The sequence below is a fragment of the Vulpes vulpes genome, chromosome 5 (assembly GCF_048418805.1).
Source record: "Vulpes vulpes isolate BD-2025 chromosome 5, VulVul3, whole genome shotgun sequence".
NCBI lineage: Eukaryota > Metazoa > Chordata > Mammalia > Carnivora > Canidae > Vulpes > Vulpes vulpes.
This window is the reverse complement of record NC_132784.1, coordinates 118323687-118340301: the sequence shown is the minus strand read 5'-3', so window position 1 is coordinate 118340301 and position 16615 is coordinate 118323687. Positions and strand designations below refer to the sequence as shown.

At 43.9% G+C, this 16615-nt stretch overlaps 1 protein-coding gene across 7 annotated transcripts in view; it reads right to left on the bottom strand.

The window, feature by feature from the left end:
• The window catches only part of PCLO (piccolo presynaptic cytomatrix protein), a 383872-nt gene that overhangs the window by 51833 nt on the left and 315424 nt on the right, over positions 1-16615 (bottom strand). For 3 of the 7 annotated variants that reach the window (XM_072759803.1, XM_072759804.1, XM_072759805.1), the window contains one exon: positions 15411-15605. In XM_072759803.1, the coding sequence (XP_072615904.1) occupies positions 15411-15605 (195 nt within the window). Of the gene's footprint in view, positions 1-12453; positions 13283-15410; positions 15606-16615 lie in introns of those variants that run through there. The other 4 variants (XM_072759800.1, XM_072759802.1, XM_072759801.1 and 1 more) reach the window with 4 other exon arrangements.

Sequence of the window (16615 nt, the reverse complement as noted above, 5' to 3'; positions counted from 1 at the left end):
AGTCATTCTCTTCTATAAATACACCTGCATTCAATCAGGAGTTTGTTAAGCAATTGGATAGATGCACACAGCTGGGCGAATAATTGATAATCGTTTAATGATTTTGAGATACCTATATTTTTCTTAAAAGGGATGTATACAAAAATAATGACTCTTACTCTGGTGGAATTTTAATAAAACCAATATATCCAAATGAAGGGAAGAATACAGACATTGTGAGGGAAACCACTCAAGGACAGGAAATCCACCATCCGGGAAATCAGGATCAAGTCTTGCAAAAGTTTTGGCTTTTCCTTACTTCCCGGCTTCTTCCTATTTCAGGACAACAGATTCTCTAAACCCACTAGGAATTGCTATTATATATATTCCAGTGATGGCAAGATCACTTTCTCAGAATAAGGAAATAAGGAAGAAGTGTTTGCCAATAATATATCACGTGTCTATAAGTTGGGACTAACTATTTAGACAAAGGCTTGAATATTGTTAAATAACCAATCGGCAGTGAATTACTAGTAACGCATAGCAGATTTGAGGAAACAGAAAAACATTGTACTGTTTGATGTTTTCTTCAACTTCTGTAGAAGAAACCCAGATGGTGTATTTAGTGTTAACATAAGGACTTTTTAAAAGGATAATTTAAAAAAGTATAAAGGATATATGACTATGATATAAAACTATGAACATTTATAAGGTGAATTAAACTGTATAATCAAACACAGAATGAGTCAGATTAGTCAACTGGTTGTAAATAAAGGAAATCTGCCAAACTTTTTGATTGGCATTATGTAATCTAATCAACAGTACTGTTATTATTTTTTTAGTATGATATTGAATGAAACACTTTACTGTCATCAAATGTGTAGATTTCCTAATTTCTTTTTCTTGAAACAGTCTCCAAAACAAGAACATATTAATTTCACTGGGCTAAGCCTGCATTATCTCAAACATGTTAGTGAATAAAGTGCTTTTATGACTTGATATCAGAGGCTAGATCTTATGTAATTTCAAGATATCTCATAAGTTTGGTCACATTCTTTAGTTTGCCTCTCAAAGTCCTTAAGCATCTATTTCTCTCCAAATAGATCTCCCATCATTCTCCTTTGTATGTTTTCCACAGAAGGCCCCTTAGACCACTCAAGCTGGCTCCCTCTGGTTTGGCATTGTGTTTTGTTTTGTTTTTTTCTCCTGACCTGTGGCTGGAACGGTTCTTCCAATTTGGCCATGCCTTTCTCTGCCCCCATCACTTTCTCAAATCAAAATTGTACCCGTCTGTAAAGGCGCAGCTCCGGTTGCTCCTGCTCTGTGCATTTTCCTCATCCTCCCACTCAGAAACCAACTCTTTTACACCCGCCCTCTCCAGCACAGATCACAGCTCTGTTATTGCATAGACCACTTTCTGTCTTTGGTTCTGCTTGTCACACCCATGTTGCTGTTGGAAGCTGAGCCTGTGTTCTCCACAGTAGCCTTCTTAAAAGCTTATCCTGGAACTATTCTGAAGCAATATCCCATGAAATGATAATAAAAACATCAACAATTCTTTCTCTCAACCCAACAACTGAGACATCCAAATGATTTAGTAGATATTTTACTTTTCACCTGGCTGTGTCCACTATGCAAATAATAAATCTCTGGTTAACACCACCACTTGAGGTGGGAGGGGTTTTCTCTCCATGTTTTGTCAAGGAAACTGGGGACAACACAACTTTCTTGTAGCTTTCAAAAAAGAGATGCAAATTTAATCTGTCATATTGTAGAGAAAAATGGGATCATTCAACTAGATGTTTTGTTTTCCTAATCCCTCTGAAGCCAGTGTAATTGAAAGGAATATTTAATGATCACGCACTAAACAAAGAAGTGCATAGTTTTGTGAATTTTTTTTTTAAAGTTCATAACAGACCATGGATATTTTATATATGCATTCAAATTGGAATGACAGTAGAAATAGTATAAATAGTCACCATTCCATGGGAGGACAAGACTGTGTTCTTACAGACATTAGTACTTGTGCTGATTCCAGATCTGGACATATAGACAACTGGCGAACACTGGCTTATATTTCAATATACATTCAATAATATTTAAAACCAGTGCTATTTTAAAATAATATTTTAAAACATTCAAACTAAATCTGACTTTCCATAGTCTTGTGATTCCAAATTAATAATTTAAAACGATTCCACATTTGCTTTATTCTCTTTTAATCAGAGTCTCAGATACCATGGACTTACATTTTTGCATCTACTCTCTTTTTAATTCTTATTTGTACTATTAAGTACCAACTAGGAGAAAGAATGTGTTACATAAATATATGATGGAATAAGCCCACTCCCACAGAGAGGGCACCTGTACCCTAGAGGAATAAATCCTAGAGTGTTAAATCATTTCCATACTCAATTATAGAGGGGGCATTTCAAGTAAACATATTTTATCTTCTGTGAAGCAATTCAATCTGTTTTAAATTATTTTTTGACCTTTTCATTTTCTTCAGATGCTAGATGGTTAGACATCATTTTGTTTTATTACTCCACTGTGGCTAACCTTAATTAAACCTGGTAGTGTCTTTTTGACTGCACATCTGTCTTCAATTAGTTTGCTCTGTTGGTTTTTCCCTCCTCAACCAAACTTAAAAATGCAGAACTATCAGTGTACCTACCACACGATGGCAGCACTGGGCTCACAGTCCGTGGATCAGAATTGGAGACTATATAATCATGGAAATTAAAAGCTGGTAAAGATTCTAGAGATAGCCCGCCCCAGAACCATCATTTGGCCTATAGAAAAACTAAGCCCAAGCCCTGGAAAGATGAAGTGATTTGCTCCACGTCACATGCTAATCAATGAGAGAAAAAAAATAAAAACTAAAAAGTTCTAATCCACTTTTCTATCACATCTGATGGTCTCAAACTGATATTGTGAGTTCTCTGCCCACCTCAGAATTCTGTGCTTGGGATGCAGAACAAGGCCTTGCTGCCTGCGATGTTCTTTCACTGGTTTTACATCCTTGGTCCAACTCCGTTATATCCAAATACTTTAGGAATGATTTATAATATTGGTAGTCTATAGTATCTCAAATTACTTGGTTGACACAGTAGTATCTTCATAGATCGAAACTAAATCAGTCGGTAATTATTTTATTTCAATAGCTTGATGATGGAACTGAAATAATTGGCTATTTTAGGTACTGTGTGTATACACACACACACACAATTTTCCTCTCTTGCTAGCTTTAACTTTAACTTAGCTAAGCATTATTTTGGTGACCTTTTGTACTTTCTTCCCACTGCCTGTCTTTCTCTCTCTCTGTCCATTCTTATTGCTGTTGTTTTTCTGGTTATTTTTACTAATGATATTTGGCAGTTTTATCTCATTTATGAGTTGATTTGCTTTGAACGTGAACCTGAAGTTCCATTGTTATCAGCATAATTTGTTAGGTTTTCCCTTGAATTAGGTCCAATCACATTTTTTATGCTCCCTATGACAGTTTAGGGGTATTAAAATGAAGTGTGGTGTTTTACAATTTAATATTTTTAAATATTACTTCAGTGTATTCGTTATCTGATTTGGAAAAATTCTCAAGAAACCAGCCATCCCCTTCTCCCCCCATGGGATAGGTAGTTTCGATATGGCTACTTGTAGGAGTTTCCACATACTTCCAAATTGCAAGTTTTTTTACAAATGAATGTACTGAAAACACCTCAGACTTCTATGTCATTTCTTTAAAATGGCAAATTACATATATATATATGTATATTATATATATATATAATTTTGGAAAGTTATAACAAACTATGAGAAATGGAATGTTGCAGTTCTTTTCCCTTAAAAAAATCAAAGTATGTTCCTTCAGATATTCCATATTCACATAGTAGCTTCTTTCAGAGAGGAAGAATGCCTCTTATTTACTAAGTCCCAGGAATGGTGGTAAAGCTTAGTCACGTTCACACTCTTCCTTCTCCATCTATATTGGCCTTAGGACTGAATTTCCAAGACATTTCAATAGTCAATGCGATCTGTTTTTTGTTTTGTTTTTTTTTTTAGAATTTTATTTTATTTTTTTATTTATGATAGTCACAGAGAGAGAGAGAGAGGCAGAGACACAGGCAGAGGGAGGAGAAGCAGGCTCCATGCACCGGGAGCCCGACGCGGGATTCGATCCCGGATCTCCAGGATCGCGCCCTGGGCCAAAGGCAGGCGCCAAACCGCTGCGCCACCCAGGGATCCCTGCGATCTGTTTTTATCTAATGCTATCAGCAATTTGCAGATATTTCCCTGTACTCACTCGTCATTCATTCTCTAGCTTTGTGGATAGTGGGATTAATGATCACTCCCAGAAGTAATAATACATAACTTTACTATAACAGGTGTTTGTAAGTGAGAGTAAAATTAAACTAATAACATAGTAGAGAGGATTTTTTTTTACATAAATATATGTGATGGCTCACTATGCTATAGTTCTTATATTTTTGCTGGATTGTTGCCTTTTAGGTACATCTTCTGTTTTTAAGGTTTTTGATTCAGAACTAGTTTTCAAAGAAGTAAATAAAATATTTAAATGTTTAATGTTTAAATTAAATATATTAAATAAATATCGACATTTTAATATTTAAAATATTTAAAATAAATACAATTTAAGTAGGAACCAAAATTTCTTAGTAACTAATGGAAAAAATTTTGATTAAGATATTATCATAAGATTAAAATATTTTATCTTTAATAAATTTAGGCTCTAAATCTATTTTAGAGATTTAGATTTAAATCTGTTTCTGAAGAGAGAGAATCAACAAAGAATTTACTAAGTACCAAGTTTTGGTTTTGTGCTAACCATGCTACCATAATTGTTATAACACAATAAATAGTTTTTATCTTTAAAAGATTAATAGTAGGGAGACTCATACTTGGAAAAAATGCAAGATCTGAATTAAGCTCTCAAAAGCAACTCCTAATTTTTCAGTATTCATTTAATTGTATTTTGAACCACAAGTATTCTCTGTTGCAGTTTGATTGGAAAACATGCAGGATTGTTTGAGTGGAAAGTAATTTAAAAATAATCAGTTTTGGGGATCCCTGGGTGGCGCAGCGGTTTAGCGCCTGCCTTTGGCCCAGGGCGCAATCCTGGAGACTCGGGATCGAATCCCACGTTGGGCTCCCGGTGCATGGAGCCTGCTTCTCCCTCTTCCTGTGTCTCTGCCTCTCTCTCTCTCTCTCTCTCTCTCTCTGTGACTATCATAAATAAATAAATAAAAATTTAAAAAAATCAGTTTTGGAAAACGTTCTTACATAATCCTGAAATTGGTAACTTAGATCATGAACATGTAGATAACAAAGATTTTCTCCTTAAATCAAATCCACAAAGTTTGATTTATATAAACATTTTGCCCAAAGCAGACTGTTCTACATGGCTAACGTTATAACAAACACTATTATTTTTCCAATCATTTAAATGTCGTAGTCAGAGGGCAGAGAACAAAGAGGAGTTTGGACAATTATTACTTTCTTCCCTCCTATAGTTGGTTATAGCACAGGGGACTGTAAAGATTATTAGTGAGAACCAGAGCCAGGACAAATAAAAATATAATTAATTATATTTCCAGATATTTCTAAACATGAGGATGTTTGAATGCATATAAACATAAGACATTTTTTTCTTTTTCAAACTCAGGGGAGCAAAACCTACGCTTTTCCCATTCTTTAATTCTTCCCAGATATCTAATTGGTTATTCAATAAATATTACTAGGATGGGAGACTTCCAGGGAAATCTACCTAAAAGGCAACAATCCAGCAATTTTCATGTGTTTTGTTCACTGCAGGGTCACTAATGCTTTGAAGAGGTTCTGGAACATAACAGTTATTCAAAAAGTGTGTATATGAATATGAATAAATGATGAGCTAATATACGTTATTCAAATAATATTGTCTATAAATGATAAATATTTCCAGAATTCCCTTTTAGCTTTAATTATTTGAAAACGCATTAAATTGTTACTTGACAATAAAAGTCAAGAATTAGGTAAGAAGTAAAATTTTTTCTCAAATTTGAATCAAAGTGATGATCCTCAGTGTAGTGCCAACAAAATTAATTTAAATATATGAAACCAGTAATATAGATAATGCCATAGGAGATAAAAGGAAACAATTCATAACAATTTTTTCCAATAAGCCTTATCTTTAAGATAAGGACGCAGATAACAGTTATTCTTACTTTATAATATCCCTTCTCTACTTTAGGTTAGGAGCAGCTTGATAAAGCTGATAGGCAATTTTCTAGCCAAGTTTTGAAAGTAGAAAACAATATATATGGACATACATTCATAATCTGACCTAAATCAAGCCCAATAAAATAGTTTAAATATTAAATAAAATATTGTCATTTGTTATATATAATCTTAAGAATTATAAATTAACATTAAATGAGAAAGGAAAGAAGGGATTCTGAAATACAGTTTAAAAGAAAAAAGCATAGAAAATTTAGAGACAACTATGACATATCTTGGAAGAGACCTCCAGTTACCTACTGTCTTCAGCTTCTGGAAAAATTATGATTGTGCATAGAATAGGTATAGATTAGTGGCTCTTCAACATTTTGATCTCAAGACCACTTTTACATTCTTAAAAAATATTGAATTCTCTAAAGAACTTTATTTTATGTGAGTTATAGCTATCAATATTTGTCATATTCAAGATGAAGACAAATTTTAAATAAGCAATGATAAGCATATATTCCATTAACCTTCAAAGCAATGATGTCATAACATCTCATGTAAATGCAGGAAAACCCCACTGTACATGAGACAGAATGAGAGGGGAAAAAGGCAACACTTAATAATCTTGTATTCGACCTGGTAAACCTTTGAAAGGGCCCCGGGACACACATTGAGAATTACTGGTCTAAGATTTACCATAAGAGAAATGAAATATTAAGTATGAAAATGTGTAGAACCCAAGTAGCCTCAGATTTCTTTGACAGTCATCTTAAATCACTATATACATGACTATTCTGTTGTGCCTTTCATTTTATGGTTACAGTGAAAAATATCAGGCTTTTAGCCTTTTTTAAAAAAGATTTATTATTATTGATATTATTCTTATTAACCTCTCTAGCTTTGGAATTTGTTCTGTCCTGAACTTTACAACTCTACAAAGGAGAAGGTGTGAATTAAAAATGACATATATCAAAAAATTATTCTTGTCTGTTCTACTTTTGCTTTAAAAAGCTACTTTATGGTATGAAGAAACCCACAATAAATAATGATATTTGGCAGGCATAAAATAATGCACATTCTCCTAAAAATGGGTTTTTCTCTACATAAAGTCTTTAATTTGCTGGTGTCTCAATAGTTGGATGAAGCCAAAATAGGATTCAATAGTTGTTCACTTTATGAAATGTCATCAGCAATGAGACAAATGAACAAACTAAAAGCATGTAATAGATCCATATATCCATATATAAAGAAGTTTAAATTATATAGTGTAAAAAAGTCCACTTTTTATAGATTTATGCAGATTCCAAATTCATTTTATAGAGAGAATCAGGTAAAATTATAATGTGACCTATTTTCAAATGATGAAAAGTGGATTTTGTTCCTTTACTCTTTTAAAAACAAATATAGCAGAAATTTTACTCCACTGTTTTGCTTTTAGGTTTAGAAAAGGGTCCCATGCTTCTTTTATCAAGCATTTTCTTCTTAAAAGTTTATCCATTTTTATTTGATTTATAATATCAATATTTTTCTTAGACATTGTTCAAATTATGCACTTAATTCGTTAATTAATTAAATTTTAGTCTTCAGTATCTTCATGAAATCTTCAGTTACCTTAGAGTAGCTTGAAACCCAGTTATCTTAGAGTAGCTTGAAATACATTGAGTTATAAAGCTATGATTGTCTACATTATTCCTATTCCTGTATCTAAAAAAGTCAACACCCCAATCAAAATTCTGCATTTCTGACATAATATGTTTTCATTTAAAATCAGTAAGGTTTTTTGTTTTTTTTTTTTGGCTCAACAATTCATTGTAATATACACACTCAATTCAGTAATAAAACAAAAAGAAAGAGAGGATATTTTCAGAGCCTGGTTCAGTACACATGAAGATTCCTTTCCTCCTATCCCAGTAACTGAGTCCCCCCTCTCTTCACCACCCCCATCCCATTTTCTTGCACAATGCTGAATGGGTGAAATATCACGGTTTTACATAATGTAGTACATGCAGATGAAAAGTGGAAAAAATAAAGTAATTCATGGGTAGGTAGATATCCAGATTTAGGCAACACTGTTAAGTAGCCAGATGATATCTGTCTGCCTCTCCTTAGTAGTGTTTCCCCCAGTTCCATGATCTTTCCTACCCAGGGGAAAACACTCCCAGGCAGAGGCTCATGTTTTCTGTGGTCCCACACTGTGTTCCCCTCTGCCTTCTCATGCTCCATGCTTCTCATTTCTCTCCTCCATCAGCATTTGCCTGTCTCATTTTCTCAGGCTCCTGCCTCCCTGGTGGGAATTTGATTAATTAACTTTTTGAAAATAATTTGCATCTTAAAAATTAAGTTGAACATTGGGAAAGCTACGTCATAAGCAGCATTTAAGGGACTTTGGCATGTTAAAATCAGATCATGTATTCACAGTCACATCCAGTTACAGAGGCCTAGAGCTAGATCATTTGACTAAGGTGCAGCGATATTGAAGGCAAATCTGATACTTGGCCCCGTTGGTCTTGCTATTCATGTCAGAAGAAATGAACATATAAATCCCCAGTGTGAACCAGACATGTGGATGGCTTGGTGCAGACCCACAGCTCTTACTGGAAAAGAACAAAAGCACCTATTGATGGTAGATCAGTGGATTCACCTTTGTGAATAAACGTCCACAAACGAGAGACGGTGTCACATGGTCAGAGCTATACATTTACTCTCTATGGCTCCGCATGGCTAGTAGAGATATTCCTGGCAATGAATGTCAAATGACTAAGGAAAATTTGGAAATGGGTAATCAATCATTCTAAGAAAACATGGAAACTCAAATAAAAAAAACAAAAACAAAAGAAAAACTTTAGAAGAGCATTTTGATCTTCACAGACAACAAAGAAAACTGTCACCCCCAGAGAAACAAGCAGAAAACTTTAAAGCTGAGATGCTCCAATTGGATTCCCTCAGATTTTGTTGGATGTTTGCTGTGTTCACATCATTACAGTTTCAATTTTCTTTTTATTCTAAACTACCCAAAGTTTTATCTAAGTTTTTGTTTTTGTTTTTGTATAGGAACACATTGAAATGAGGAGTGCAAATCTGTTTTTATTAGCCTCTTACATACGTGGTGGAAGACTTCACCTCCAAATGACCTCACTTTGATTTCTCTTCTGATTTCTCCTTTACTTCCTTTCCAACCCTGTCCTTCCCAGAAACAGAGAATGCTAAATCTTTCTGACCCAAAGTGACCACCTACTTCTGGTCAGGAGAGACTAGGACACTGATTAGCTACTGCCCTTGGTCACCAACATTCCTCTCAGCCCCACTGGCCTCCACCCCATAGGCCTCCACCCCACCAGCCTCCACCCCACCGCCTTCCACCCCACCGCCTTCTACCCCATCGGCCTCCACCCCACCGGCCTCCACCCCACCGGCCTCCACCCCATCGGCTTGCCCAAGACAGCAGCTCCCACAGGTGGCGGTTAGAAAGAGTTCACCACGGCAACATGGGGACTTGGAACTCTTCTTTAACAGGTGCTGAACATGAGCCTTATTGAAAGTGGAGTTCTCAGCAGTGGTCTGCAGAAGGAGCTTCAGGCCTTTCTCCTACAACTGGGCCACACCCGGGAATGCTTTACCCTAATCTCCTCATGCACCTTATTTAGCCGTTGGTCTGCTCACCTACCCTCTCCAGCCCATCCTGATGGCTCTGAGCTCATTGCCCAGGGTGGAGGGACATTTCTCCTCAACCTGTATTACTAAGTTTAAAATTCACATACAATCTTAGTACCAAACAAAAATAACTCAGGAATTTCAAAATGCACCTAAAATGTAGTTGAGGTCAACTAAGTTACTATTTAAGGTTGTAAGAATGCTTCAATTTATTTCAGTTTGAGTATGGTTTTTAAAAAAGGACCATTTTTAACACCCCCCCCCCACCCCTTTGTGGCTCTCACCTTCTGAAATGGTGGAGCCTGTGTTCAGCCAAACCAACCGGTTTGGGGGGGAAAAAAAAAGTTTCCAGGGATTTCTAAATACAAAAGGGTCATTTAGGCATCAGGATTATCTGGCACAATCTGTCTCATCTTTCTCTTCAGGTTTCCTAGCGCAGCTAAACCCGCAGGGGGACAGAGAGCTTTCTGGCTCACTCTGTAATTCTTGTCTGACCCATATTTTATGCTACTTCAGGCAGAAATCTGCTGAGAAGCTCACAAAAAATATTCGAAAGGCTCTTTAGGGACACTGGCCCCCCACTGGAGGAGACTCCAGATGCACACCCAGCCTCTGCGACTCGCTTGCCCCGGGCTCACGCAGCACAGGGGTCATTCCCTTGGTCTGGCAGCTGGATTCGCAGCCTTCACAGGAAGGGATCACGTTGGGAGGGCAAGTCTACATCGCATTCTGACATCGTTTCTAGCAACTTCTAATCAGTTCTGAGAGCTTAAGTGATAAATACCAAGTATGTGGATGACGTTGTTTTCACCGAAATGAGAGGAGTGTGATTTCAAAAGGAGCCGATGCACTTAAGCGGCCAAGGTTTAGGCCTGGGAACCAGGGTCAGGTTGCCAATTCTAGAACTTTCCGCATGTTCTATCCATCATCCCAGCCCTCTGATGGTTCACTCAGAAACCAGGGATAAGTATATCCGCCATGAATACCTCATCTACCAGGTGGGAGAGAATGAGAAGATGGGCGACAAAGCAGTCGGTGCGATGGGAAGAACTGTCCAGATGAAGGGCATCACCATCAGAATGCAGATGGGACTGTATGAATTCCACTGCGAGGTTGAAATGGAAGGCTTTTATCTAAACACTCAAAATTAAGGAACTTGAAAAAAAATTTAAAACAATTAAGGAACTTGTTGGCTCTTTGTATGTTTACATCTTGTACCAATTTTTCTAAGCTTTAAAAGCTTTTTCAAGCTTTTTTTTATGCACCATTTTATATAATTTTAATCCTATAGCATGTTGACTATTAATTGTTCTGCAAAATGCATGGTTGAATTATATCCTTGGTATATTTATAGTAGCAGGGCAATAATTACATTACAGAAAATGGCATTTTATCATCAGTACAAAATTAAACAAGAAAGCAGCCTATGTTATCTTGATTATTTCAATACAGAATGGCTTCAGATAGTCACAGTACCTTCTAATGGGTGAGAATATCCATTACAGCATTGTGCAAAGAAAGGGAATTAGAAATATTTTGCTACAAATTTTAAGAACCGCATCAAGAAAAAAAATCATTCAAAATATAGTATCGTAATCCTGAAGTCATGATGATTTAAAATAGAGTGAAATAGGGAAGCATTTCACTCCTGTGACACTTATAGGTATGAAATATTTGAAGTAAGAAAAATGAGTAACACCGAGAAACCAACTGAATTTATTCAAATAGAAGAAAAGGTGAGAGGTGGGATTTTAAGTGCCTTTGGGAAGTACTAGTGAGCTAATCAGAAAAGGCAATCTGCAGAGGGGACAGTGACCTGGCTAATTCCGAAACCATCACCATGCTTTCTGATACATAGGTGTTCCACTGCCCGTGAATCTCTGATTGGTTGGGACAAGACCGTATTAAAAATGGTCAGTTTGGGGGAATAAAGGGAAATACAATAGAAAAAAATATATGACTTGATTGTAATTGGGGGACATGTAGAGAATCATAAAATCAAGTATTTTAGGGTGGGAAGAGACTCGAGGGGGCACAGCTCTTCTATTTGCTTAAACCCTTTATTTTAGAAATATTTTTGGATCAAATTTGGAGATAACTCTGTAATCACCCTCGTTTGATTCCTGTGACTGGCAGTGGCCCTCTTTCTTGGGGAAAGCCCCAGAATGTTGGGGCCTAGTTAGGGAGGGATACAAACTTGCTTTCCATTCTGAACACAGCTACGGAATCAAGTTTGGATGCACCTCCACAACCAGGGCTCAGAGGATCCCACCGGTCTAGCCAGGAACCTGAGAAGATTGTGGAGCAGATCAGATGTGGGAGCAAGACATGGTGGACCGATGGCCCGGAATAGCCCAACACCATTATTTACTCCCGTGGTTATGTACGCTTGGTGCTTTTATTTGGTAGTTATTTTCCATCTAGCTAATGATGTTTCAACACAAAACTTTGTTCTGCCCCCAAAATGTTCTATCGTTAGAGGTCTCACTAGCAATGGAATGGGAACTATCAATACTCTATTGCAAGGAATCAAATGAGAAAGCAAAAACTGACACACTCATTTTAAGCTGCATCATATAACAATGGCTCAGAACCCAGTGGTTTATGAATGAAATAAAGATACTTTATTTATTACACAGGCACTTGGATATTCACATGCCCAACACATCTGATACACTTAACAACTATGGAAACAGGAGTGGAAAATGTCTGTTTGTAGGATCAAGAGAGAACTTTCACCATGTAAAGGTGAATTAGTGCATTAACAATTTTTCCCTTACTTTCCTCTAAAGAATTTCCAAAATCCACTGATTTTTTTTTAAAAGTTACACTTGAAATAATATGCAACAAAAACTGATCTACATTCCAACCGGTATGCTAACTCGAATTTTGAGCAGTTTAAACTTTTATCACAATGCAACATATTTATAGTCATGCTTGAACAGATTAGGTTAGTAGCATGCATTCCATTCTGCAAATATGAATATTGTTAATCTATTTCCCAACAGAAGTCAAAAGATGCCCAGTGCATAGAAAAATACAAATCACTGTAGTCAATATATTATGGGACTGATCTGGGGACTTACACAGTGATGATGAAGTCCTGAAATGCCATGCCCACAAAAGCACATTAAGAAGTGGATAAACATATTTTATCAGACAATCTCTAAAAATTAAAAGATGAGGGCTTTAAACTGGGGGGACGTTCTTGCTGTGTGCTTTGAATAGCGAGCGCCTTTCTGCTCACCTCCTTCTGGCTTGACTGGTCCATCAGACATCACCTTCCTGAGGGCTAGCTGGCTTTGGTCTTGGTTGCCATTGGCTGGTGGAGGCAGATTATCAGACTGAGTTCTCTGAATGGGGAGGACGCCTGCTATGCTGTGTCTGTGCTGCTTCCTGGCATGATTAGCCTGACCGCTCTTATGTGCTGCTGGGGCGGTGTGGGTGAAATGGAAACCCAGAGTATGTATCCTCAGATGGAACCGGCTTACATGTTAGTCATGCAAACAGAAGTGATCTTTCGCTCTTTTTAAAGAACTTGTGTTCCCGAATGCCAAGATGACACCACATGCACAGCACTGAAGGGGTTAAAACTGGCTGTTTCTTTGGAAAGAAGACTTTGGGAGATGGGGGAACCATCTATGTCTCTCTGTTGGCCGCCTAATGCCTCCTGGGAGTCCAAGTGCACCTCCCTTTGTAAAATCTCTGTGCTCCTTACGTTTTGATATATGGGTCGACTAAATTGTCAGAAAGCAAACGAAAGTACCGCAACTCGGATGGGTGGATTGTCGGGCCTCACCGGATACCCTGACTGCATGAGGATCCAGAGGGGAAAACGCCCATAAACTCTCCGGTATCCCGTACAGGGCGAGGTCCAACGGCGCAGACCGCGCTGTGCTCCTCAAGGGGGTCACACGCCTCGCCACCTAGGCCTACACATATGATCGATATTCTGTTTTTGTTTTCTTTTTGAAAATGTAAGACATGATTCTTGTCACGGTTTCCCCCCAAGACTAGGAAGTCCCCGCAGGGAGGGCTGCGGCGTGTGACCGCGGAGCCTTGGGGGCCGAGGCCTGCGGGACGCCCTGCTCTTTGCCCCCCGCCTCGGGGCGGCTTCTAGAGCCTGCGTGTGTGCCCTTGGGGGACTGTGCCGTTGGGGGGCTGCCTGCGTGTGTGCCCTTGGGGGGCTGTGCCCTTGGGGGCTGTGCCCTTGGGGGGCTGCCTGCGTGTGTGCCCTTGGGGGGCTGTGCCCTTGGGGGCTGTGCCCTTGGGGGGCTGCCTGCGTGTGTGCCCTTGGGGGGCTGCCTGCGTGTGTCCCTTGGGGGGCTGTGCCCTGGGGGGCTGCCTGCGTGTCTGCCCTTGGGGGACTGTGCCCTTGGGGTGCTGCCTGAGTGTGTGCCCTTGGGGGGCTGTGCCCCTGGGGGGCTGCCTGCGTGCGTGCCCTTGGGGGGCTGTGCCCCTGGGGGCTGTGCCGTTGGGGGGCTGCCTGCGTGTGTCCTTGGGGGCCTGTGCCCCTGGGGGGCTACCTGCGTGTGTCCCTTGGGGGCCTGTGCCCCTGGGGGGCTACCTGCGTGTGTCCCTTGGGGGCCTGTGCCCCTGGGGTACTGCCTGCGTGTGTCCTTGGGGGCCTGTGCCCCTGGGGGGCTACCTGCGTGTGTCCCTTGGGGGCCTGTGCCCCTGGGGTACTGCCTGCGTGTGTCCTTGGGGGCCTGTGCCCCTGGGGGGCTACCTGCGTGTGTCCCTTGGGGGCCTGTGCCCCTGGGGGGCTACCTGCGTGTGTCCCTTGGGGGCCTGTGCCCCTGGGGGGCTGCCTGCCTGTGTCCCTTGCGGGCCTGTGCCCCTGGGGGGCTACCTGCGTGTGTCCCTTGGGGGCCTGTGCCCCTGGGGGGCTACCTGCGTGTGTCCCTTGGGGGCCTGTGCCCCTGGGGGGCTACCTGCGTGTGTCCCTTGGGGGCCTGTGCCCCTGGGGGGCTACCTGCGTGTGTCCCTTGGGGGCCTGTGCCCCTGGGGGGCTGCCTGCCTGTGTCCCTTGGGGGCCTGTGCCCCTGGGGGGCTACCTGCGTGTGTCCCTTGGGGGCCTGTGCCCCTGGGGGGCTGCCTGCCTGTGTCCCTTGGGGGCCTGTGCCCCTGGGGGGCTACCTGCGTGTGTCCCTTGGGGGCCTGTGCCCCTGGGGGGCTACCTGCGTGTGTCCCTTGGGGGCCTGTGCCCCTGGGGGGCCTCGAGGGAAGCCGGCGTCCGTCCGCCTTACGGTCGCGGGCTCTGCGGGGTGTTCGCGGGCCCGGGAGGCCCGGGCTGGGGTGGGGGGTGCAGACGGGGAAACAGCCAGTTTTAGTGCAGTGCGCGCCAGCAGACAGACAGACAGACAGACAGACAGACGGACGGACGGGCGGGCGGGCAGGCGGGGCGAGCGGCGGCCGCCCGGGGCCGGGGCCGGGGCCGGAGCGGGGCGGGGCGGGGGCCAAGCGCGGGGAGCGGGCGGGCCGGGGCGGCCGGGGCGGCCGGGGCGGGCCGGGCGGGCGGCGCAAGCGGCCATGCGGGGTTTATCGGCGGCTTTTACTTGGTTGCAGGCGGAGCTGCTGCACGGCGGCCTCGGCGGCGGCGATGGCGGCGCCCGCGTCGTCCAGGTGGCTCTGCGCGACGCTGCTGCGGCTCTGGCTGCGCGACGGCCCGTGCGAGCGCAGGTGGCCCTCGGACGACGACTTGGAGCTGCCGGGGCTGCTGTGCGACTTCTCGATGGTGGGCACCTGCATGTCTGGTCACAAGGCGGGCGGGGTTAGCGCCTCGGCCGCGGCCGGACGCGGGGCGCCTTCCCGGGAGCCGAGGCCCGACGGCGGTGGGGTCGAGGCGGCCCGGCTCCGGGCGGGCTCCGGGAGGCACCAGGCCCTGCGAGCCTCCGGGCGGCCCGAACCAAGGCAGGAGCACCGTGGGGGGGGGCAGGGGCGCCGCGGGGGGCGGGGCAGGGGCGTGGGGGGGGAGGGGCGCCGCGGGGGGCGGGGCAGGGGCGTGGGGGGCAGGGGTGCCGCGGGGGGGGCCGGGGGCGCCGGTGGGGTGACAGGGGCGCCACGGGGAGGGGGGCGGGGGCGCCGCAGGGGGGCGAGGGCGCCACGGGGGAGTGGGGGCTCCACGGGGAGGGGGCGGGGGCGCCGCGGGAGGCGGGGCAGGGGCGTGGGGGGGACGGGGGCGCCGCGGGGGTCAGTGGCGCCGGTGGGGGACAGGGGCGCCGTGGGGAGGGGGCGGGGGCGCCGCGGGGGACGGGGCAGGATCGCGGGGGGGGGCAGGGGCGTCGGTGGCGCCACCGGGATGGCCGGGAGCGCCGCGGGGGGAGGGGGCGGGGGCTCCACGGGGGGGGGGCGGGAGCTCCACAAGGAGGCGGCAGGGGCCCGGGGTGGGGGGGGTCTCCGGGCGGTGGGTCGCGGTGGGCAGGGTCGAGGCGGGCGGCCTCTGGACCGCGGGCAGGCACCGGGCCCTGTGAGCCTCCGGGCGGCCGGAAGGAGGGCAGGGGCGCGGGGGGAGGGCAGGGGCCCGCAGTGAGGTGTCGGGGTGCGGAGAAGCTCGGCCCAGGCCGTTCTCTAGTCCCGGGTCCCGGACCCGGCGAGGGGGCCGAGGCAGCGAGGCGGGGCGCAGCGGGCCTGGCGGGGGACCCCGAGGCACGGCTCTGGGCCAGGGGCGCCCGCCTCCCCGGGACCCGCGCTTGCCTCCCCCTCTGGCGGGCGCAGCCCCCTGGCCTGGTGCGTTCCTGGGAGGAGGAGACCGGGGCGGCGC